Consider the following 19,455-nt stretch of genomic DNA (forward strand, 5'->3'; position numbering starts at 1 on the left):
GCCGGTGTCGTGCACCGCCGGGGTTTCTACAACAGGGACACCCCCCCCCGTGATAAATAATGCAGTTTTGTTAAATACGCGATTCCGTTAATGATGCATCCGCAGGCAGGCTGGTGATTTTTTGCCACTTACATGCAGGCTCCATAAAAAGCCTTAAAATGCAAAGCTTACTCTTTTCCCCCCCTTTTCCCCCCATTTCTGAAAGCAGGATGCAGGCTCCAGTGCGTCGGGGAAGGATTCGGGGCAAGGACGGCGGAGCGGTGCCAGGCTCCGGTGCCTCGCCGGGCCCGACGGCCAGCAGCGCCGCTGCGGGGGGACGCAGGAAGCGGGGGGACGCCAAGCTGCAGGTGCCCCGGGCGAGGGGCCGATATCCCCCGTCTGCGTCTCCAGCCGCCCCGGCTCCGGGCCGTCCGGTGGGGTTCGGCGTCTGCAGACGCTGTCTGGAGCGGTTCCTTGCAGCGAGTTCATTGAAATGCTGTCCATGCAGAGCGTTCTCCAGTGCCACTGAGGTGTGGAAATCTCGCAGAACCAAGAGTGTGTTTTCTTCCTGGTAGCTGGTCTTGGGGAGAAAAAAAATCCTTATTAGGAGTAATGGAAATTTTAAGACGCCCAGTGTTAGATCCTAGGTAACAATGCAAAATGCATCCCCTCCCTGCAACACCAGCAGCGAAAGCATCTGTATATTTTGCAGTCTAGCAGTACTGCAAAATGAAGTTGTTTCCCAGAGGTCGAGGAGGGATGAGGACGGATGAAGCCAAGCAGCACTTTGCAAGAGGGAAACTGCTGCTGTTCAAGCATGCCCCTGACACCGTGGGGAAGGGAGGTTTGGGAGCTGCTGGAGGAATGGGAAGTGTCTGAAGTCCGTGGGCCCGTGAGCAGAGCCCTCTCCTTCCTCCACACCAGCTTCCTCAGCATCACCAGGTCCTCAGGTTTAAGCGAGTGCCCCCAAAGTCCCAACGCGCTGCACAGCACTTCGTAACGCTGCCTGATCTGGGCAAGGTCGTCCACCCGGTTGTCCGTCCCACCGTGTGTGTTGATTTCCGCAAGTGCAGTTCAATTACTTTTGTTCATCCTTCCAACGCAGGGGGAAGCTGACGATGAACCAGAACTGAGCACGAGAGGAAGCAATCGGCAGAAAGTGATCTGAGGACACGTTGTCCTGTATAAAGTCAAGTCTGCAGAGTAAAGAAGCTGCAAAGTTTTGGTACAACAAGGGAAAGCATGAGGGAAAAAGGTTTCAAATGCTCATTACACTGTGGGGTTTGGTGTGGTGAAGCAACAGCTTTTGGAAAAGGAACAAAAGAGTTGCGACAATCTGGGGAGGAAAAAACTTAAAAATATCTGTAGTGTGCTCAAAATTAACTAGAGCTTGTAGCAAAGCAAGATCCTCCTACAGGAGAGCTGCCAGCAGCAATAGCAGGTGTTTGGCAGGAGGAAGATCCCCAAGAAGAGGTGAGTGATTCAAGCTGCCTTACAGAAATTAAGGCTACATGATTTTCTGTCTCGTTTACCTGGCTGTAAAGTCAGCAGTACAGACCCGCTGCAACACGAAGCCCCACAGGCACCCAGCTACACCTGAGGACCGTGTCACTGCAGGAGCTTTCAGGGGTTTGTTTGTACCCAGGTGGTTTCCATCTTCCCGCCAAGCCACTTTTCGGACAGGCAGCTCGGACCCCAGCGGCTGCCCCATGGCTGCTGAGCCCTCTGGTGATGCTGCCCCACGCTCCCCTCCATGAGCTGGCTCTCCTACAGCTGCTTCCAACAGCGTTAAGCCTGAAGAGGTGACCTTAAGGCAAAATGCGTACCTGGGCTGGTAAAACTTGACAGAATCGCAGAACGGGTAAGGTTGGAAGGGGCCTCTGGAGATACCTAATCCGACCTCCCTGCTCAAGCAGGGTCACCTGGACACTAGCTATTAAATAGACCCAAACATACTGGTAAAAGCAAGGCAAAGCTAAGATGCATTTTTTTAATTGTTATTCCAGCAGAATATCCCTGTCACTCGGAAGCACAGACCGATCCCCGGGGATTGGCACATTGGCCAGTTACGGCTCCCTCTTGGCTGGGTCCTGCGGAAGAGCGGAGCTGCCGGCCAGCACCCCGCAGCTGCTCAGCGTCCCCGTGTTTGGGAGCGAGGAGGGACACGCTGGAAGGAGGGTGAGAAAAGGGAAGCCTTGGTCGAAAGGGTCGAGGTGTGGGGTCCCCGAGGTGCTTTCTCGCCCTCGCTGCAGCCCGTAAAGAGCCCGGGCTCGCTCAGGCGAGCGAAGCAGCTCCTCGGCGATGCTACGCGGCCGCAAGCTCCAGCGGCAAGCGCCAAGGGGCTGGTTTCTGTTCACGCCTAACAGGGCATCCGGGCAGGAGTCTGGCATCGCCAAGGGATATCACTAGTCCGAGCTGCCGGCAATAAAATGCCTTGAATGATGCAGCAAAACAGACTGGAATCGCATGTCGAAATAAATCATCCATGGAAGCAGTGCACAGAGGGGGTGGTTTACTGCTATCTCTGCCTGCCTTTCAGATAAACCCTCATTTTCCTCCTGCCTCCCTGCATCCAACAAACCTTCAAAAATCTCAGACGGATGGTGAGAGGTAAGGAGGTCCCTCCTTTGGCCCTAGCAGCAGCTCCCTGGTATCCCCAGGAGCCCGGTGCGCTCCTCGAAGGATGCCCCAGTGTCCCTGCTCTCCTAGGAGCTCGTTTTCCCGTCTCCTCCCATCTCCCTTGGTTTCACCTTGTAGCATTTAATGCACAGAACTGCCAGGAGTGATAAAATGGCTGTCCCCCAAAATTTATGGAGTTTATCTGTGAATAACTCTTGGAGGTGAAGTGTCCGTTGAGCTGGGGAGGAAGAGCTGTTTATTTAGATACAAACTCCGTGGCGCAGGCAGGAGCGTGGCCCGGATGGCTCTTGCGGCACGGCCGGGTGCCCTGCGTGCAAGCGTGGGCATCCCAGCAGGAGCAGCGCTGGGTCGATGCTCACCCCGACCCGCTGCCCGTGTGCTGAGCGACGCTGCCTTTCTACCCAGAGCCTCATTTCACATCCACAGCGTGTTTATTAGGAGCGAAGTCGTGAGGACGCTTTGGCACATCTCAGTCACTCCTGCAGAGCGTGTTTAGCACTACGGATATTACTGCTTTATCGAAGGATGGCGCTTCTCTGTACGTGTGCATCTGGGGTTTCCGCTGCGTTGTGCCTTGCTCTTCAGCCCCCATCCCCTTGCTCCGGTAACATCCATCATAAGTTTCTGAGACTCTTCTAATTTTGGAGGCCTTTAGCAAATCAGACACGGCTGCAGCCAAACAGGACTGCCAATGTTTCCTTCCAAAGCTGGTTTCACTCTGAAGGACTTTTCTCTGTGGTTTTCTTTTAGTAGCGTGCTGCAAGGGTGTTACACCTAGCTTGTGTCCAGGGGAGTCCTTGTTGTTGCAAGGATTGCGTGATGCATCGAGGGCGGTAAGACAGGCCAGCTCCGAGTGCAATTCCCGCAGGAGCAGAGCCACGCAGCAAGGAAAGCAGCCACAGACTCCTGCTGAGTCTCCACCACCTGCCACGGCTGTGCCACGGAGCAATGCTGCAGCAAGCCCCAGGTTACACTAGGAAAAGGCACGTGTGCTTCAGATGAAGACCAGGATGACATAATTTCCAAGCATCCTGGCACAGCTGCCGTGCACACCCGGGGCTTGGTGAACGTGGGACACGGGGATCTCCTCGGAGACAGTGCTGAGGACTGGCCCTCGGAGCAGTCCCCACCGCGCCGCTCCGGCTCCCCATTATGTCGCTTTTCCCTCTGCCCTCCCTTCCCTCTTCCCCAGTCTTCTGGATATTTCATCCCCATAAATCACAAGCACTTCAGGGCAGGGACTGTCTGCAGCTCGGCACCATTCAGGAGCCAGCACAAGGGGCCCCATTCTTCATCGAGCCCTAGGCGCTACGGTAAAATATGGATGGTAATTGGCACTGATGCTGGGGGGGGAGGCAGCAGGGGGTTACTGCCAAAAGGTGTGTTTTACAGCAAGACGTGGATAAATTTAGGCAAGTTATTTCATAAAAAGATTGCAGCCAAAACAAGGCACGGAACCAAGTATTTTAGTATTTTGCTGAAGTATTACGCTTTCGTCTGCGCTAAGCTGGTGGCCTCTGACAGTCACGGGGATGCGGGGCCGCCTCGCACAGCGTGCTCTGCCCCAGCCGGCCGGCCCTCTTCGGCAGACCAGGGAGCCCCGAGACATGCTGCTGCGCACGCCGTGTGTCCATGGCTTTGCGAGGCTGATGCCCACTTCGGTGTCCCTGGGCCCCCCTTTGCTGTCACCCTTTCCTGATGAAACCCCCCAGGCGGAATCTGTGCCTGAAACAAGCAGTGAGGTCCCAGTTTCCAATAAATAAATAAATAAATAAATAAGCCCAGCACTTGGAGCAGCTGCAAAGATAGCTTTTTCTGGCCAAAATGCAGAAGGGAATCCCACGTGCAAGGCGTTAACTTCCACCACCGTGGGAAACAGAGTGTCCCCGGGGTGCACGGAAGGGTAGGCTGTGCTTGGGGCTGGGCTCTGCTGCTTTGCACCCTGCTTGCCCAGGCTAGCAGGAAGGGACAGATGGCCCCTCCGCTGTGTGCCTGTGCTGGCTGCCCGCTCCGTGGCAAATGCCCCGGCCGGGGCGCGCAGGCATGGCCGTGACCCTTCCCGGCCTGCCACCCGCGTCGGGGAGACGCCTCCAGGCTCTCTGTGCCCCCCGCCGGCGTGTTTCCCTGCTATGAAACGCTCGGACCCGTGCCCCAGGGGCTGCAGACAGCCCGGCAACTGGCTCGCATGCGTGCCCCGAGATGGACCCCGTGAGCAAACCGCATCAGCACGTGCCAGGGATGTGCCAGCGTTAGCACAGAGGGGAGCCGGTCCCAAGCTCAGAGCTTTTCCCACATCCGCCTCTGTTGTCCCATGGAGGAGTGGTTGGGGTCAGAGTGCGGGCTGATTGCATGCCAGAAGGTGGCTCATAACCTAGAGCAGAATCTGCTGTCCTCCACCCTTGGGCCTCAGAGACAGCCTCTAAGCCAGAGGCTCCTCTCAAGTGCAGCCTATCACAGACCCCAACGTGAGCTCACTCCCTCTAAGCAAGAACCCGTCGTGATGTCATCCAGCCAAGCAGTGGCCAGACATCGCAGTGGTTTCTATTCCCAGGCTTCAAAATCCACCTTATCAGCAGGGAAGCTGGCAGGAGAAAGCGCTTCACACAAGAAATGAGCTCTTCTGAAAGCTGAACCCCCATCTGCCGTAGGAGGCAGTTTGCTGCATTGGCGGTATCACGCCCCAAAGGCTGGCTGACTCTTCCAGCTCCTTCAGCCAACCTGGCTCGACCCAGGTACCGTGACAGCCCGCTGAGAGACCTTCAGTGAAACGTCCAAGCCTCTCCCTTCCCTCCCAAGCTCTCCTGGCATGCTCACAAGTCAGCACGGTGTCCATGATGCATGAGTCAACATGTTGTTCATGACTCATAAGCCAATACGTTGTCCACGACTTGCAAGTCAACATGTTGTCCCTAATCTTGGTTACAGAGACCCTATCTGAGGGATAATCTCCGCTTAACGTCAGCATGTTTCCTGTTGTTCCCAGTTCAGGCCAGAAAAGCCCCTGACTCCCCGCCAGAGGTGAAGGCAGGAGTGGTCCCATGTCCCTCTCCTTCCAGAGGGCTCGGGAGATGCTGCTCAGAGGACACCACGCCGTAGGAAAAGAGCAGACGGGGCTGCGAACAGGCTGTACGGAGGTGATTGCCGGTGTGTCGTTAGTGCCGGTGTCAGAGCCGGCCAGCGGCAGGGGCTTTCCCCGTCCCCCTGCCCTACGCTCTCGGCACCAAGGCCACCACTGCCTGGGGACCCTGCGCGAACCACCTCTCGCAGGCTGTTGGCAGCGCCTTTCGGTGCATCACTAAATCTGTATTTCCCTCCCTTCCCACGCCAGCCTCTCCCTTTCTGTTGTCAGGGAATCTTTAATGCAGCGGATCTGGCTGGATTTAGCCTGTAATTGTTATAATAGCTCTTCGGAGAAGAAAAAGACAGACGAGTCTGTGGAAAAACCAGAGCTGCCGAGGTCAGAGCACTGGTAGGTGTTAGTGCTTTGAAAAACCCAATTGCTTCTTCAGTTAACCAGATTCAGGAAAATAAAGCTGAAGTGTGAAAAATGAAAGTGAAAAGATAGGAACCAACCCACGGCTATTTATTCTAAAAATACTGACCTAAATACTTAAGCGCATATATAAAAGTAGTTGTCTTTTCTTATTTCCTTTATGAAAATCTCGTTTTGGCTATTATTTTGCTTAGAAACCAAAAGACGAGGTCTCTCAAAGACACCAAGCCCGTCTCCTAGCCTGGTACTTGCAAAGAGTTTTTAAACAGACATTGCTACAGGCCCCAAAGTCATTCGAAAGCCTGTAAAACAGCACAGCTTTAAGATTCATTCATTAACACAACCGGTCCGCGTGGTTAGCAGCAGATGTCTCGGGCGCTCAAAGACGCGAGCTGCTCCGGCTGGGCGCTCGGGCGGTGGCTTCGCTGCTTCTCGCGGGGATGGGCGCAACGTGGGCACGGCGCCCCGGTGCCGGGAAGGGGCCCGGAGCAGCGCAGGGGCCCCCCGAGCCGCCCCGTCCAGCTTGGGGGTCGGCCTCGTCCACGACACGGAGGAAACGCCCAGCCCTGGGCCCCTTTAGCCTCCCTTTGCTCTGGACTTTCCACTTTCTTGGCTGCAGATTTTCCGGGCTCGGTTTCTGTCTGAAGGTGACTTCTCTTTTTGCTCGGAGCAGCAGGGCTGGGCTGGGGGTGGGTGGAGGAGCGCAGAGCAGGGGGAGGGGGCAGCCGGGCAGGGCCTTGCAAGCAGCCCCACGGGAGGAAAAGAAAAAGGGAGGGTAGGTAGAAATCTGCCCCGCCAAGGCGCCAGCGCCCCGACGGGGCGCGCGAGGAGGTTTGCAAAGCCAGCGCCCGCCGTGGGTGGAGGAGGCCGGCGAGCCGCAGCGGCGCGGGGGCCACCCGCACCCGGCACGCGCGCTCCCCCCCCCCGGTAAAAGCGCCTCCCGCGCGGCGGCAGGACGGGTCAGCAGCTCGCGCGGGCGCCGAGCCCCGCGGCGGGGAGGGACGAAGCGTGGGGAAGCGCGGCTGCCCGCTGCGAGGGGCAGCGAAGGCGTCGCGGCGAAGGCCGGGCGCGCCGCGAGAAAACGCGGGTTTCAGCTCACTGAGCGCATCAGCCGGGACCCCCTTCCGCCAAGCACCCGCCCCGCGCGGCACGTCGGGGCTCCCGCGGCCGCTCCCCCTGCGAAACGAGCCCCTTCCTCGGCCAAAGCAGCCGGGTCGGCCCCGTCCCAGCCTCCTCCGGCACGCGGAGCGCCGAAAACGCGGCCGGCCTCGCGCCTGCCGCGTCCTCCTCGGTGGCACGGCTCGGAGGACGAGGGAAGACACGCCGGGGACCGGGAAGCACCCGCTGCTTGCGGCAACTCCTCGTCTAAAATAAAGCTCGAGGAGGACAAGGGTCGCCCGGAGCAGCAGGGCCTTGCGGAGGCGCACGCGGCCGGCCGGGGAGAGCGGGCCTTCTCCCTCAGAAGAGGCTCCTTCCCGCCGCGGGGGCCCGGGGCGGGCGGCGATCGCAGGCGGCAGGGCCCGGCGAGGCGGGCGGCGATCGCAGGCGGCAGGGCCCGGCGAGGCGGGCGGGCGGACGGGGAGCGGCGCGGCCCCGCACAGCCGCGACGGCGAGCCGGCCCGGGCGGCCCGGGCGAGCGGCGGGGGCGCCGGGGAAACGCCTACGACTGAATTTCTGCCCGGTTTCCGAGCTCCGCCGCGGCGGGAGGGCTGCGACGCCGGGCCGGGGAACCGCCGAGGCAGGCGCAGGCCGCGGGCCACCGCCCGGGCCGCGGGGCCTCGCGCCGGCACCGTCTCTGTACGGTTTCTGCTTCATTTTCACGATCGCTGAGGGAGAACCGCGGCGCTCCCGCGCAGGGAGGCCTGAGGCAGCGCGGGAAGGGCGGCGGGCTGGAGGAGACGGGCGGAGGGAAGCGGAGCCAGCCGCGGGGCGCGAGCAGGGCTGCTTCAGCTCCCGCGGCAGGATTCAACGGGCGAGCTCGAGGGGCGCCGCGGGTGCGGGCGCGAAGCGGCGGCGCGCGGCCCGGCGCCTCGCGAGGCGCGCCGGCAAGCCGCGCGGGAGTCCTGTTTTAGTCTTTTATTAAAAAAAATTAAAAAAAAAAAAAATAAAGAAACTCGGAGGTGCGAGGAAGCAGAGCCGCGCTGGGTGGGCGGCGGCCGCGAGGCCGCGCTTCGCCGGCCCCACGCGCGGAGCGGCCCCGCGCGCGGAGCGGCCCCGCGCGCGCGCACGCGCACACCGCGCGCTCCGCTCCGCTCCGCACCGCTCCGCACACCCGCATGCAGCCGCCCTGGCGGGCGGTTTCAAGGCCCCCCCCCCCCGCCTCCCCGCCCCCTTTCCCGGGCTGTGCGCGCGGCGGCGGCCAATCCGCGCGCGCGCCCGGCCCCGCCGGCTCGGCGCGCTTAAAGGGCCAGCGCCGCGCGTGGAAAGGGGAGGGGGCGCCGCGCCCCGCCCAGACCCCCGCGGCCGCGGGGCGGGGGGAGAGGGGAGAGGCAGGGGCGGGGCGAGGCGGCGGGGCGGGGCGGGGCGGGGGGCGCCCGGGGCAGCAGGGCAGCGCCCGCAGGCGGCGGCGGCGCGGGGCCCCTTTAAGGGTGGGCGTGGCCGCGCGCGGCGCCGCCCCCGCGCGGCGGCGGTTGGCCGGGGCGCGCGCCCGTCGCGGCGCGGCGCCGCCCGCCGCGCTCGGTGCCCAGTGCAGCCACGTTCGGTTGAGCGGGGAGCGGCGGCGGCGGCGGCGGAGCGCGAGCGGCGGGAGCGCGAGCGGGAGCCGGGGCGGGCGGCGGCGGCGGCCATGGGGGCGCGGCGGGGCCCGGCGCTCTGACAGCCCCCGGCGCGGCGAGCGGCGCGGCGCGGCGCGGCGGGCGGGCGGCGGCGCCCGCGGGACCCGGCGGCACCGGGCAGCGCGCGGCAGCGGCGGCGGCGGAGCAGCGGCAGCAGCGTCCTGCGAGCGGCGGCGGCGGCGGCGCCCCCCCGGCGCGGACCATGTTCGCCAAAGGCAAAGGCTCGGCCGTGCCCTCGGACGGGCAGGCGCGGGAGAAGTAAGCGCGGGCGGCGCGGCGGGGCGGGCGGCGGCGCGGCGCGGCGCGGTGGGGGCCCGGGGCCCGGCGCGGCCCGCCGCCCCCCGCCCGCAGCGCGCCCCTCGCTCTTGCAGGCTGGCGCTGTACGTCTACGAGTACCTGCTGCACGTCGGCGCCCAGAAGTCGGCGCAGACCTTCCTGTCGGAGGTGAGCCCTGCCCCGCCGCCCCCCGCGCCCTTTGTGCTCCCGCCGCCGCGCCTCCATCTTGTGCGGGCGCCGGCGGGGGTCGCGCGTGGGGCCGCCGCCCACTCGTGCCCTCTGTCGCCCGCAGATCCGGTGGGAGAAGAACATCACGCTGGGCGAGCCCCCGGGCTTCCTGCACTCCTGGTGGTGGTAAGTGGGCTCCCGCCGCGGAGCCGCCCCGCCGCCCCTCGGCCCCCGCGGGAGCGCCGTCGGGGAGCGGGGGCTTGCGGCGCGCCGGGGCGGGCGGCGCGGGCCGCTCGTGTCCCCTCCGGGAGTTCGCGGGGGAGCGGGACCGGCCCGGTTTGCGTGCCGGGCTCGACGCCCCGGTCCGGCCGCGCTCATGCCGCCGTGCGGTGCCGGTCCGGCCCGCCGCGGTGCCGCCGTCCTCGCTCGCGCCTGCCCGGCGCTGCCCGCGCGGACGCGGCGCCTGGAGGCTCGGCTGGCGGCGAGCGGCTTCATGCCGCCGTGCAACTGGTGCTCGTGCGGGAAAAAAAGCGAGGAACCCACGGGAAACAGTGAGTCAGCACCCACGCGCGCCGTGGGGCTCGGCGCCCCGCGCCGCGGCCGGGGAAGAGCGCGGGGCCGCGGGGCGGGAGCCGGCGCGGGGCGTCTCGGGCCCCCTCGCCGCGGGGGAGCGTCGGCCCCGTTGGTGCTGCTTGCAGTCCCGCTCCGGAGGAGCGTCGAGGTGAAACCTCCGCGGCGGAGTTGCCGCTGACCCTGTGGGAATACTTGAGAAGCGGGAGGGAAGTTGCGGGAGGGAAGGACCTGGTAGTCGGAGGCTAGCGCGTTCCCCGTGTGATCGGCCTTACGGACGGTTTCCAAAACTTTGAGCCTTCAGGAAGGAGAAAGATTTGAGTCTGTCCTTTGCCAGGAAGCTGGAGTAGGTGACTGAAGAAACCGACTTTGGGTTGGCTCATTTGCATGCTTGGGAACCTTAGGGAGAAGACATCATAAGATGTCAGTGTTGGTGTGTGCTTATATTAAGGTTTCAGAAGTTTCTGAATCGCTGTTCTCTGGTTCGCGTTGCCAGCTCGCTGTAATTGTTGCCCAACCATTAAATGCTAGTTTTAGCTTTTAGAATGCTCAACATCACCTGTCTCGAAATGCCTTTATTGGCGCTGCCGCCAGAAGGTCTGAGTGGAAACAAAATTGAATGCGCAGTCCTGACAGACTTTTAGATTTCCTCCTCAAACACAGGCCAAATGAGGTGGAAAGTTGCTCACCTTTAATGAACCGGTAGAGTAGTTTGAACTCTGCTATTGTATGCTGTGCTGTTAAGTATGCAAGTAATAATTAGTAACTGGATCCTGTTTTACTTTTTCTGCCATGCAGCGTATTTTGGGACCTTTACTGTGCAGCTCCTGAAAGGCGAGATACTTGTGAACATTCAAGTGAAGCGAAAGCCTTTCATGACTATGTGAGTAACAAGTTTTTAATCCTTACCATAATTATGGAGTTGGGTAGCTCAGACTTTTTCAGTGCACCAAGAACAAATGTAACCAACTGGCAAAAGTGTTTTTTTTTTTTAACCAACAGTGTTCTGATTTGGCTGAATAGTATTTCATAATGTTGCAATTATGTAAACTAGTTCAGATACTTATCTTAAGTACTTAAAGGCATTTGGACTACTGGTAGAAATAAGCAGTTTTGTATAGCAGTGGACAGCAAAGCATTTACTATGACTGCTGTAGAGGATCAATGGTGATATATTTCCTGCTGAGAACATCTCACTGACAAATGCTGTTGTTGTTGGACAGCCGTGGAGTAGAATGGGGAGGAAGGAGGAATTCCCCAAAATGTAATTTCTTTAGCCTCTGAAAACCTTGCTGTTCTTAGTAAGGCTTGGGGCTTCTTCGGTTGTCTGAGAATCTTCTCTCAAAAAACTCTACGAAGGTATTAATTAAACAAAGATGATGTTGCAGACCTCCACTGCTCCCCCCTTGGCTGACGGTGTGTCTCTCGTCCATCAGTGTTGCGGGCTTTTTGTCTGTGTGCAAAATGGAGCAAAATGCTTTGAGGTCCCATGAGATGAGAAGTCACAGCTGTGGTGTCGCTTGACCTGTTTTGCGATGACCTGAACGTCAGTGGGGACACTGCCCCCAGCCCTTGCACAAGGCTACCGGCGTGGCACGAGTGTGAGCAAACCTAGAAGTGCCGCAGCCTGCTGGGCTCTGGCACGGTTGCTCCATGGACCTTGCTCTGCCAGCAGGTCTGAGCATGCAGGTCCTCAAGTGTCTGATCAAAGCAGACTGCGGGTTTTCTTTGGTGGATGTGTTAGGGTAACCCAAAAGGTGCTCCCTCCTTGGGTAGGACAGCTGAGCCTGTGGGGCTGAGGTGCTGTCGTCCTCTTGGCAGGCAAGACTTTCTAGAAGGAGTCCTCTTCAGTAAGTACCACTTCTCTAGTGGGTATGAGACTTGATGGCACCAGATGTGGTGGGAGAGGGGGGAACTGCTCGCCCCTGTCCTGCTGAAGTCACTCAGATCTGTATCGAGAGGAATTTGAATCGAAGGATTAGTCACCTGGCTGTGGGTTTGGCCTGTAGTCAAGTAAGTTAAACTGTGTAGCAGGAGCTGTTTTTGTCTGTTCCTGGAAGCCTACGGTGTGGAAACCATTTTTCCTCTCTTCCCAAGTTACTAGTTGCCTCAACATGCCTGCATTTAGCTGCTCAGAAGATGTGTGAGTGTTTGTCTGAAAGCAACGCTGCGTGAGCGTCTTGGAGACCTCCAAGATGCTCGAGCTCGCTGCTTGCATGTTGCTGGGAGAGCAAAATGAGTGTGCACCTGGGATATCAACAGTGAAGAGCTGTTTGAAAGTCTTTGCTGTGGACATGTAAACACAGGTGTCTCTGCTGAGCCAACCTGTGTTTTCTACATGTACTGAAAAGAGGCATCGTTTTTGAGAAGGTGTTTGGGGTGTAGAGGTGTAGCTACTTCCATGTTGAGATACTGCAGTAGAAAGCTGCCTGGTTGTCCCTTATGCAAACACCCAGGGGAGAGGCTTGCTCTGGTTTGTTGGATCTGCACCTTTCCAGGTTGGATGTCCCTTCCTCATGGCTGTTCTGCGTTGTTCAGTTTCCATCTCCGTTGTAAATCTTTTGTGTAGCTTTTTGGAGTATGTCAAATTAAAATTTTGAATTCCTGAGCCAAGGGTTAGAGAGAGCTGGCAGCTGACAGTTTGCCAGCAAATCTGTTGATGCCGAGACTTGCAGTTCCAACCTCTGCTCAAGACAGACTGCCGCTCTGTCCTGGTCGCTCCTCAAGCATTACTTAAGTAATCCTGGCTTTATTTGAGGCTGATTGGGACAGAAGGCCCAGTGGGAGCAGGGAAAAGGCAGATCTTAGGGCAGCAAAGCCACAGGTAAAGATGACATTAGCAGCCAAGACATAGTAATATGCTACGTTCACAGCAGCCTTCTAATAATGTCTGAGGATTTAGTGTATTTAGAGAAATTAATCTTTTTTAGCTTGGTAATAATTCTAACAATAGGCATGAGTGCATTAGATGATTCGCATAAACTTCTTTAATATACGTTGCTTTAAGCTTACAGTAAATAGGCACAATCCTGATTGTTTTTAATTCTCAGTGTAATACAGTTTTGTAACAGCCCTAAGTGTTTTACCTTTTCAGTTTTATTACAAAGACTTGTAAGAAGATTCTCATTCCTCCCGTGCCTCCTCCCCCTGCTTCATTACTCCGGTTTTATGTCTATAGGCCTGTTGTTGGCCTTAAAATGGTTGGTTATGTTTCTTCTCCATGGCGTGGCTGATTGCAGATGCTTACAGCTCCTTTCCTCTTTGAGAATCGGTGTTTTCTCAGCAAGGAGTATGAAGTGTACTTTACAGGGCGAGGGAACTACCTGTATAAAACTTAAATATTGACCAAAGACAGGAACCAAATGATAAACTTTTTGTGTGAATAGCGCCCTGTTTCTCTTGCACGCAGGTACGCAGTTTGTGGTTCCTGCGTGTGCCTTGGAAACGCAAGCACGTGCGGTGCGCTTGGGTGGGTGGCTGCGGGGGACTGCTGAGGACGTCGGGCTCTTCCCAGATCGCAGGGCTGAAGCAGCCTCATGTTGACGCGCGTGTGTTTTCCGTTGGCGCCGTGCTCTGGCATGATGCAAGCTCCAGTCTTCGTGCCGAGACTGGGGAGAGAAGCTGGCGAGCTGGTATCGGCGTGCGCGGCGGTGAGCACGGCGCTCGGCTGTCAGCGTTACCGACAGGCACTGAAGCCTAAATGCAGGTTTTTATCGCCTTTCTGATCTTTTAAATAATGATTCCAAGGCAGAGCGTCTGGCCCTGAAGTGGGAGAGGGAGGTGGAAGTGCAGAGAAGCGTCTATAAATCTTGCTGCTCGGTGGCCTGAGGCGGGAGCTCTGTTCTTTGTCTCTCGGGTGGGAAGAGGCCGGGAGGTACCATCGTGGCCCTGCTGGAAGAGGAGCCCTCTTCGGTCCTCGAGCAGAAGACGGGAATTCATTTGAGCATGGGCTTCCCGAGCAGGAAAGAGGCTCCTTGGGTTACAATTGGGAATTGCATAGGGTGGGGCTTAAAGGGGGATTTGGGGAAGAATGTGCCAGATGGGGGTGGGGGAAGAAGCATATTAACAACTGCTGTTCCTGTGCTGCACAAGCCAAACCCCAAAACACAGCAACAAAAACATGCAACAGCTAAAACTAATGTGAGGCCTCCTGCAAACCCTGAACTGGGTGGACCAGTGAGTAATTTCATATGTTGGTTGTGGTTAAAAACATCCCGATATAGGCCTTGCCCCAGATTGTAGAGCATCATATTTAAACTTCACCAATTATAGAACAGGCTGTGCAGAGGTTGCCTGTGTTTGCCTAAAATACGGTGTTTATTTACCATTAGACTGTGTATTTACTGTGCCACTCTGAGCACAAAATAGCGGCATACTGTAATTCTCTAGCTGCATATAACAGAGTCTTGTAAAATGGGCAGCCCGGGATGCGCCTGGGAGCGAGCGCGGGGATCGCGGGTGAGTCGGGAGAGGCTTGGCGAGCCGCCTCTCCGCGCCGCTCTCCCATCGCCGACGCTGGAGGTGCGCTCGCTCGGGTGTGCGAGGAGATGCATCTCTGAGATCAGCCGGCTTAAGGAACACATGCTTTGGAGTAAGAGCGGTGTGCTTCATTAGCAGAGTGTTAACTGTGGGATTTGCATGCTGTGTAATTTCCATTTCATTTCCCAGTATAACTATATGAAAACTATTAGGAGCAGCAGGACAAATTACCAATTTCCCTCTCCAGTTTTTAATTTTTAACTCTTTGCCAAAAAAAAAAAAATCACACTTTTTGGGGGACTACTTAACTGGCACGGACCCTTGCATGGTAGAGGCATATAGCTTTTTCTTCTCTCATCTGAGGTTTTTCTCTGAAGCTGGGACAAAAGCTGCTGGGATTCTGTATAAACGAACATTTGGGGAGAGTCATATAGAAAGCAGGGACTTTATTTTGTACGACCTGGAGAAAGGCTCTGCTTTTTTCTCTTTTGCCAGTGTGTATGCAAATCTGGCTCTTACTGCAACTGAACAAATCATGTGCTGGTTTGTAGTTTCATTAGTCAGCCTTTTCCACCACCTGTGCGAGAAGAGTTTATCCAGAAGTTAAAAGCACTGTTACATGCATTTAAAGACAAACATATTGATCTCCAGTTGACTTCTTAAACTTGACCCACCTGACAAACTTTGTGCTTGAGCCATAGCGATTGATTTGGGTTTTTCTGCTTTATTTGGAACCTCATCCAGCTGGATGGGTTTCTGTTTTGGTCTTCAGTCATTTGAGATCGTGAAAATACCCAGGCTGTTGGGGAGAGGAGAAAGGGAACACCCCCGGGTCTGCCTCTTTCCGCTCGCCCTGTCTCTGCTAGAGAGCGTTGCCTCTCCGGAGCCGGCGGCCGTTGGCACGGCCGCCTGCGCCTCTCGAAGCCCCTCGGCGAGCGCGCTCGTGGTGCGGTGCGGTGCGGTGCCAGACGCTCCTGTCGCGGGTTTCGTTGCGTCTCCTCTGAGCCGGTGAGCTACAAAGGGATTGTACGGCATGACAGGGAATTTCAACCGCCGCGTTATCTCAGAATTGGCCGATTGATGGTTGCAGTTCAGCATTTCAACATTGTGAAAGCCAATACAATTTGAGTTAGCGGTGATGACTGCCAGTTTAAATACCGCAGTGAATTTCTGTCAAATAGCTAATACACAGAAAGGGGAATTGCAGAAAACTTGATCACCAGAACCACTTCGGTCGATTTTGGCCTCGAGCTACAGAAAATGAACTTAAATCTAGTTGACTGTTGCTACATACTTTTTGTGGTATTGCTCTGCCTGCATGGCCAACTTAGAGCGTAACTTGAAGGAGAGAAAAATCAGAATGGTGTTTGGCTGCCTGAGACTTTTACTTCCTCCTTTCCCTCCTCTGCTCCACCCAACCCCCCAAGAAAAACTCAGACTTACAAGCATTTGAAGCAGTGTTTTCCGTGCAGTGGAGTATACAGAGTAGCAGCTTAAACTCACTGTTAAGCGTACTCTGTTTGTTAGAGAGAAAATCAGTGCATCACTCTAACTTCAGAAAAATGATCTAGTTCGTCCTGTTTAACTTCTCCTGTCTGGAAGGATGCTCAGCTGAAACAGGTGGTTGCTGCTAGAAAGATTGCGATTAGCTGCAGGAAGATGGTGCGGTTGGTGCTTGTGCCTGCTACTCGTGTTTGGTTGGGGGAGAACCGGAGTTCCTTTTTTCCTCAACACCTAAAACTTTTCCTTGGATTCAGCTCTGAACAAGTGGATTTCTAAATCCACTAAATTTCTAAAGTCACTGAAGCTAGATGAAAATAGCAGCTGTGGTCTGTTTCTCTGAACGCAGGGATTGCTGGCATTTGTGCTCATGACTCTGCTCCGTGGGGAACGAGGTGTAAGCCACAGTGGGAAGACGACCAACAAGGCTGGAAGGATTTTGCTCTGTTGGTTGTACAGACTGGAGATATCGTCTAGACACCGGGTTATGAACCCTAAAACCTGCTATTTCCCCAGTTGTAAACTCTCTGCTGTGTCAGATTTTGCCTTTCTGTGCAGACTGTGGAGGCAGAATGTAGGAAATTGTCTTTTTCTCACAAGAAAGCAGTTGTTCGCAAACCCATCCCTGCCCTTCGCACCCTCGTGTCATTAGTTTCCCACCAAGGAGGAGAGCCCAGCCAGCCGAGGAACAAGCGCCTGTCGTTCCCGTGGCCGTGCATTAGCATCCTCGACCTGTAGGAAAAGATCTTACTGTTGTAGAAGGCTCTTGTGTTTCATGTACTGGACAACTCAATTATCGCAGGCGTGAACTCGTGGTGGTGAGCAGCGCAAAGCTGCGATCCGTGCAGCTTCGATGCGACGCGGCACACCGCTGGCGGGTGAGGCGGCCGGCTGCAAGCGTTGGGCAGGACTCCTCGCGGGGGCTGATGCCCCTCATAAACGAGGGGTGAGTGGTTCAGTGTGACTGCTGCCTCTCCCAGGGCAGGGTGCCTCGTCGTTCCAGGACCGCCGCAGGCTGCAAGGCCGTCGCTCCAAGCGCCTGTGGGTTCTTGGTTGTGCGGGGTCGGGCGTTGGACCAGCACGTGTGATGCTGGTCCCTGAGTATTTCTGCTCCGCTGGGAAGCGGTCAACCGCGAGCTTTTTGGAGCCGCTTTACTATAAATGGGGTGACTTTGAGAGCTGGCTCTGGGCTCCTGATTTGGGGCAACGTGGGAACATCTGCTGGGAGCCGCTTTGTGCAGAAGCACGATCCCCGGGGGCCGTGGCTGTGCCCGTGGGTGCTGCTGGCACTGCACTGCCTGAGCACCTCCGTGCTGGGAGCTGGCCCTGGCCTGCTTCCGCGGCGTCCGTGGGGCTTGGCTAGTGCCACGCGTGCTCACGTGCCTGCTGTTTTCTGCCTTGAGACCGAGGTCTGTCTGAGCCGTGTCCAGATCTGCTGCGTGGGGACAGAGTTCCCCGACAGGTACGCGGGGAGAGGAAATTCCCTTCGCGAGTGGCAGGTTGCCAGGAACAACTGCAGAACTCCCTGTTAAAGAAGAGGAAAAGTAATAATAATTAAAAACCCCAACCCCCCAGAAATTCCATTGCCTGGCAGCACAGTGGCTTCCGCCTTTGCTCGTTGTCGAGGGTCGGTTACACGGTGGATGGAAGAAGGATCTTTCCTAGCAGGAGACAGCTCTGCGTGCCGCGGAGGTCACCAACATACCCTGTCCTTCCGAAACTTTCTTGGGTTTCCTGCCAAGCCCGACTATAACCACCGAGGTTCACTTTCAGTAAGCTGCAGTTGGTAGGTGACCGGTGTTGGGGCTGGTTTGTCCGTGCTGCGTGGAAGCAAAAGTGTCCCTTTAAAACGCCACTTCTACTCGAGCTCTGTGCAAAGTTGGCTTTTTTTTTTAGTAGTGTTGGCTGTTGTTGTGGAGAAACCTCCACTTTTGCAATTTCACTGTTTCCAAGTACTAATGCGTTCGAATAGAGGGCTGTTCAGCAGCAAAGGAGCCGCAAAATTCTGCGGTTTTAGTGATACCTTTCTGTAGTTGATATTGATGGAAAAGCCAACTGTGCTAAACTTGAGGTCAGAGCACGGAGCTTATGTCTTAGTCTTTGACTGGGGAGCCTAAATATTTATCCTGTTCTGTCCCTAATGAAAACAAATTGTCAACAGTTGTTCAGTAACTGACTAAATTAAAATCTGTAATTAGTCAATTAGATTAAAGAGTTGGCACAACCTGATTGTATCATGCTGGTTAGGTTATTAAGAGAAAGGGTGTGATTTTTAATTACTGAATGCTAATTTTGACAGTTTCAAATGGAAACAGACGTTTCCCCCCCTCTATTCTGAGTGCCTCTGTAAAAGTAAGGCACTGGAATGTATTTTATGTCAACAAATGGTGTGAAGATGCAAAGTTTCTCTGGTTTGAATCCACAAGGGGTTTCTACTGAAAAGTGGGGGTGGAATGGGAGGAGAGGAAGTTGCCTTAAAGAGCGTATTTTCTTATAATTCTGTCTGACAATGGGAGGATAAATGGATTTTGTAGTGCGACTGGCAGACGAGGGAGGCTCTGGAAGCGGCCCCTGCGACGCGCAGGGGATCCTGCCGCTCGCCACTCTCCCCCGCGCGCGCACGCACGCCTTCGGGAGCCAGCTGCTCCGCGGCGTCTGCCTCGGGTTAGCACCGCGCGTCCTCTCCGCGGAGCGGGACGAGCCCGCCCCGTCGGGGGGCCGCGGCGGGAGGGGAGCGGGAAGCGGCTGCGCTCGCCGCCCTGCGCGTCGCCGCGGCCGGGGTGCTTCGGCGCGGCGCGTCCCGCGCCGGCGGCGCCCGGCCGGAGGGCTCGGGCTCTCCCGTGCCGTCGCTCGCCGAGGCGGTGCGTCATCCGTGTCGGCTTTGCACGGGGCGGTCGTACCGTTCTTTATCTCCGGCTCCGCTTAAGGGCTGCCGGAGCCGGCCTGGAGCTAGCGACGAGCAGGGACGGAGAAGCGGCCGGCTCGCGGCTCGGGGAGGAGGAGGAGGAGGCAGGGCAGGGGGAGGCAGGCCGGCGGCTCCCGCCGCGCTTGTGCCGAGGAATCCCATTGTTTGCCCCGGAGACACGGCCACGTGCGGCTGCTCCGCTCTGGAGGCCTCCTCTCGCGCGCCCCCGGCCCCGCGAAGCCCTCCCCGCCGGTCGGGGCCGGGGGGGGCGGGCGCAGGCGAGGAGAAGCCGGAGACCCTGACAGATTTGTAGCTCTGGGTAAACACAGAGCTTGTAAACCTTCATTCATTTCCTTTCTGGGGTCCTTTCAGAGGAACAAAGAAAATGAAGGCGAGGGTGCGTGTGCGATTCGCGGGTGAAGCCGAGGGACCTGGCCGATGCTGAGGAGCTCGAGCGGCTTGGACGGCTCTTCAAAGCGTGTTGCGGGCCAGCGAGCGTGCGGGGAGGGGGCCCTGCCGCTCCTGGGGAGCGGGGCTGGGAGAAAAGCCTCCCCATCTCTGTTCTGGTTGGCAATTGGAAGATTTGTTAGGTCAGTACAACATGTATTGGGTATGAGTGAGGCTTTCCTGTTCTCCTGATCATTTCCTTCCTTACCTTGGAAACTTGGATT

At 57.2% G+C, this 19,455-nt stretch overlaps 1 protein-coding gene and 1 long non-coding RNA gene across 6 annotated transcripts in view; both read left to right on the plus strand.

Moving 5' to 3' along the window:
- Positions 1–672: 672 nt before the first annotated feature.
- On the plus strand, positions 673–3,284 carry LOC134143535 (uncharacterized). Of its 2 annotated transcripts, XR_009959132.1 has the most exons (4): positions 673–1,840; positions 1,986–2,157; positions 2,519–2,589; positions 3,046–3,284. It is a non-coding gene; the product is annotated as an uncharacterized LOC134143535 (long non-coding RNA). The 2 variants fall into 2 exon arrangements; XR_009959131.1 differs by having other exon boundaries at positions 673–2,157.
- A 5,745-nt stretch (positions 3,285–9,029) lies between these two features.
- The window catches only part of SSBP3 (single stranded DNA binding protein 3), a 94,282-nt gene continuing 83,856 nt past the window's right edge, over positions 9,030–19,455 (plus strand). For all 4 annotated transcript variants that reach the window (XM_062580863.1, XM_062580864.1, XM_062580865.1 and 1 more), the window contains exons 1-4: positions 9,030–9,144; positions 9,258–9,330; positions 9,455–9,516; positions 10,699–10,783. In XM_062580863.1, the coding sequence (XP_062436847.1) occupies positions 9,089–9,144; positions 9,258–9,330; positions 9,455–9,516; positions 10,699–10,783 (276 nt within the window). In that variant the 5' untranslated portion in view covers positions 9,030–9,088. The remainder of the gene's footprint in view (positions 9,145–9,257; positions 9,331–9,454; positions 9,517–10,698; positions 10,784–19,455) is intronic.

Source organism: Rhea pennata, chromosome 8 (genome assembly GCF_028389875.1).
Source record: "Rhea pennata isolate bPtePen1 chromosome 8, bPtePen1.pri, whole genome shotgun sequence".
Classification (NCBI taxonomy): Eukaryota; Metazoa; Chordata; class Aves; order Rheiformes; family Rheidae; genus Rhea; species Rhea pennata.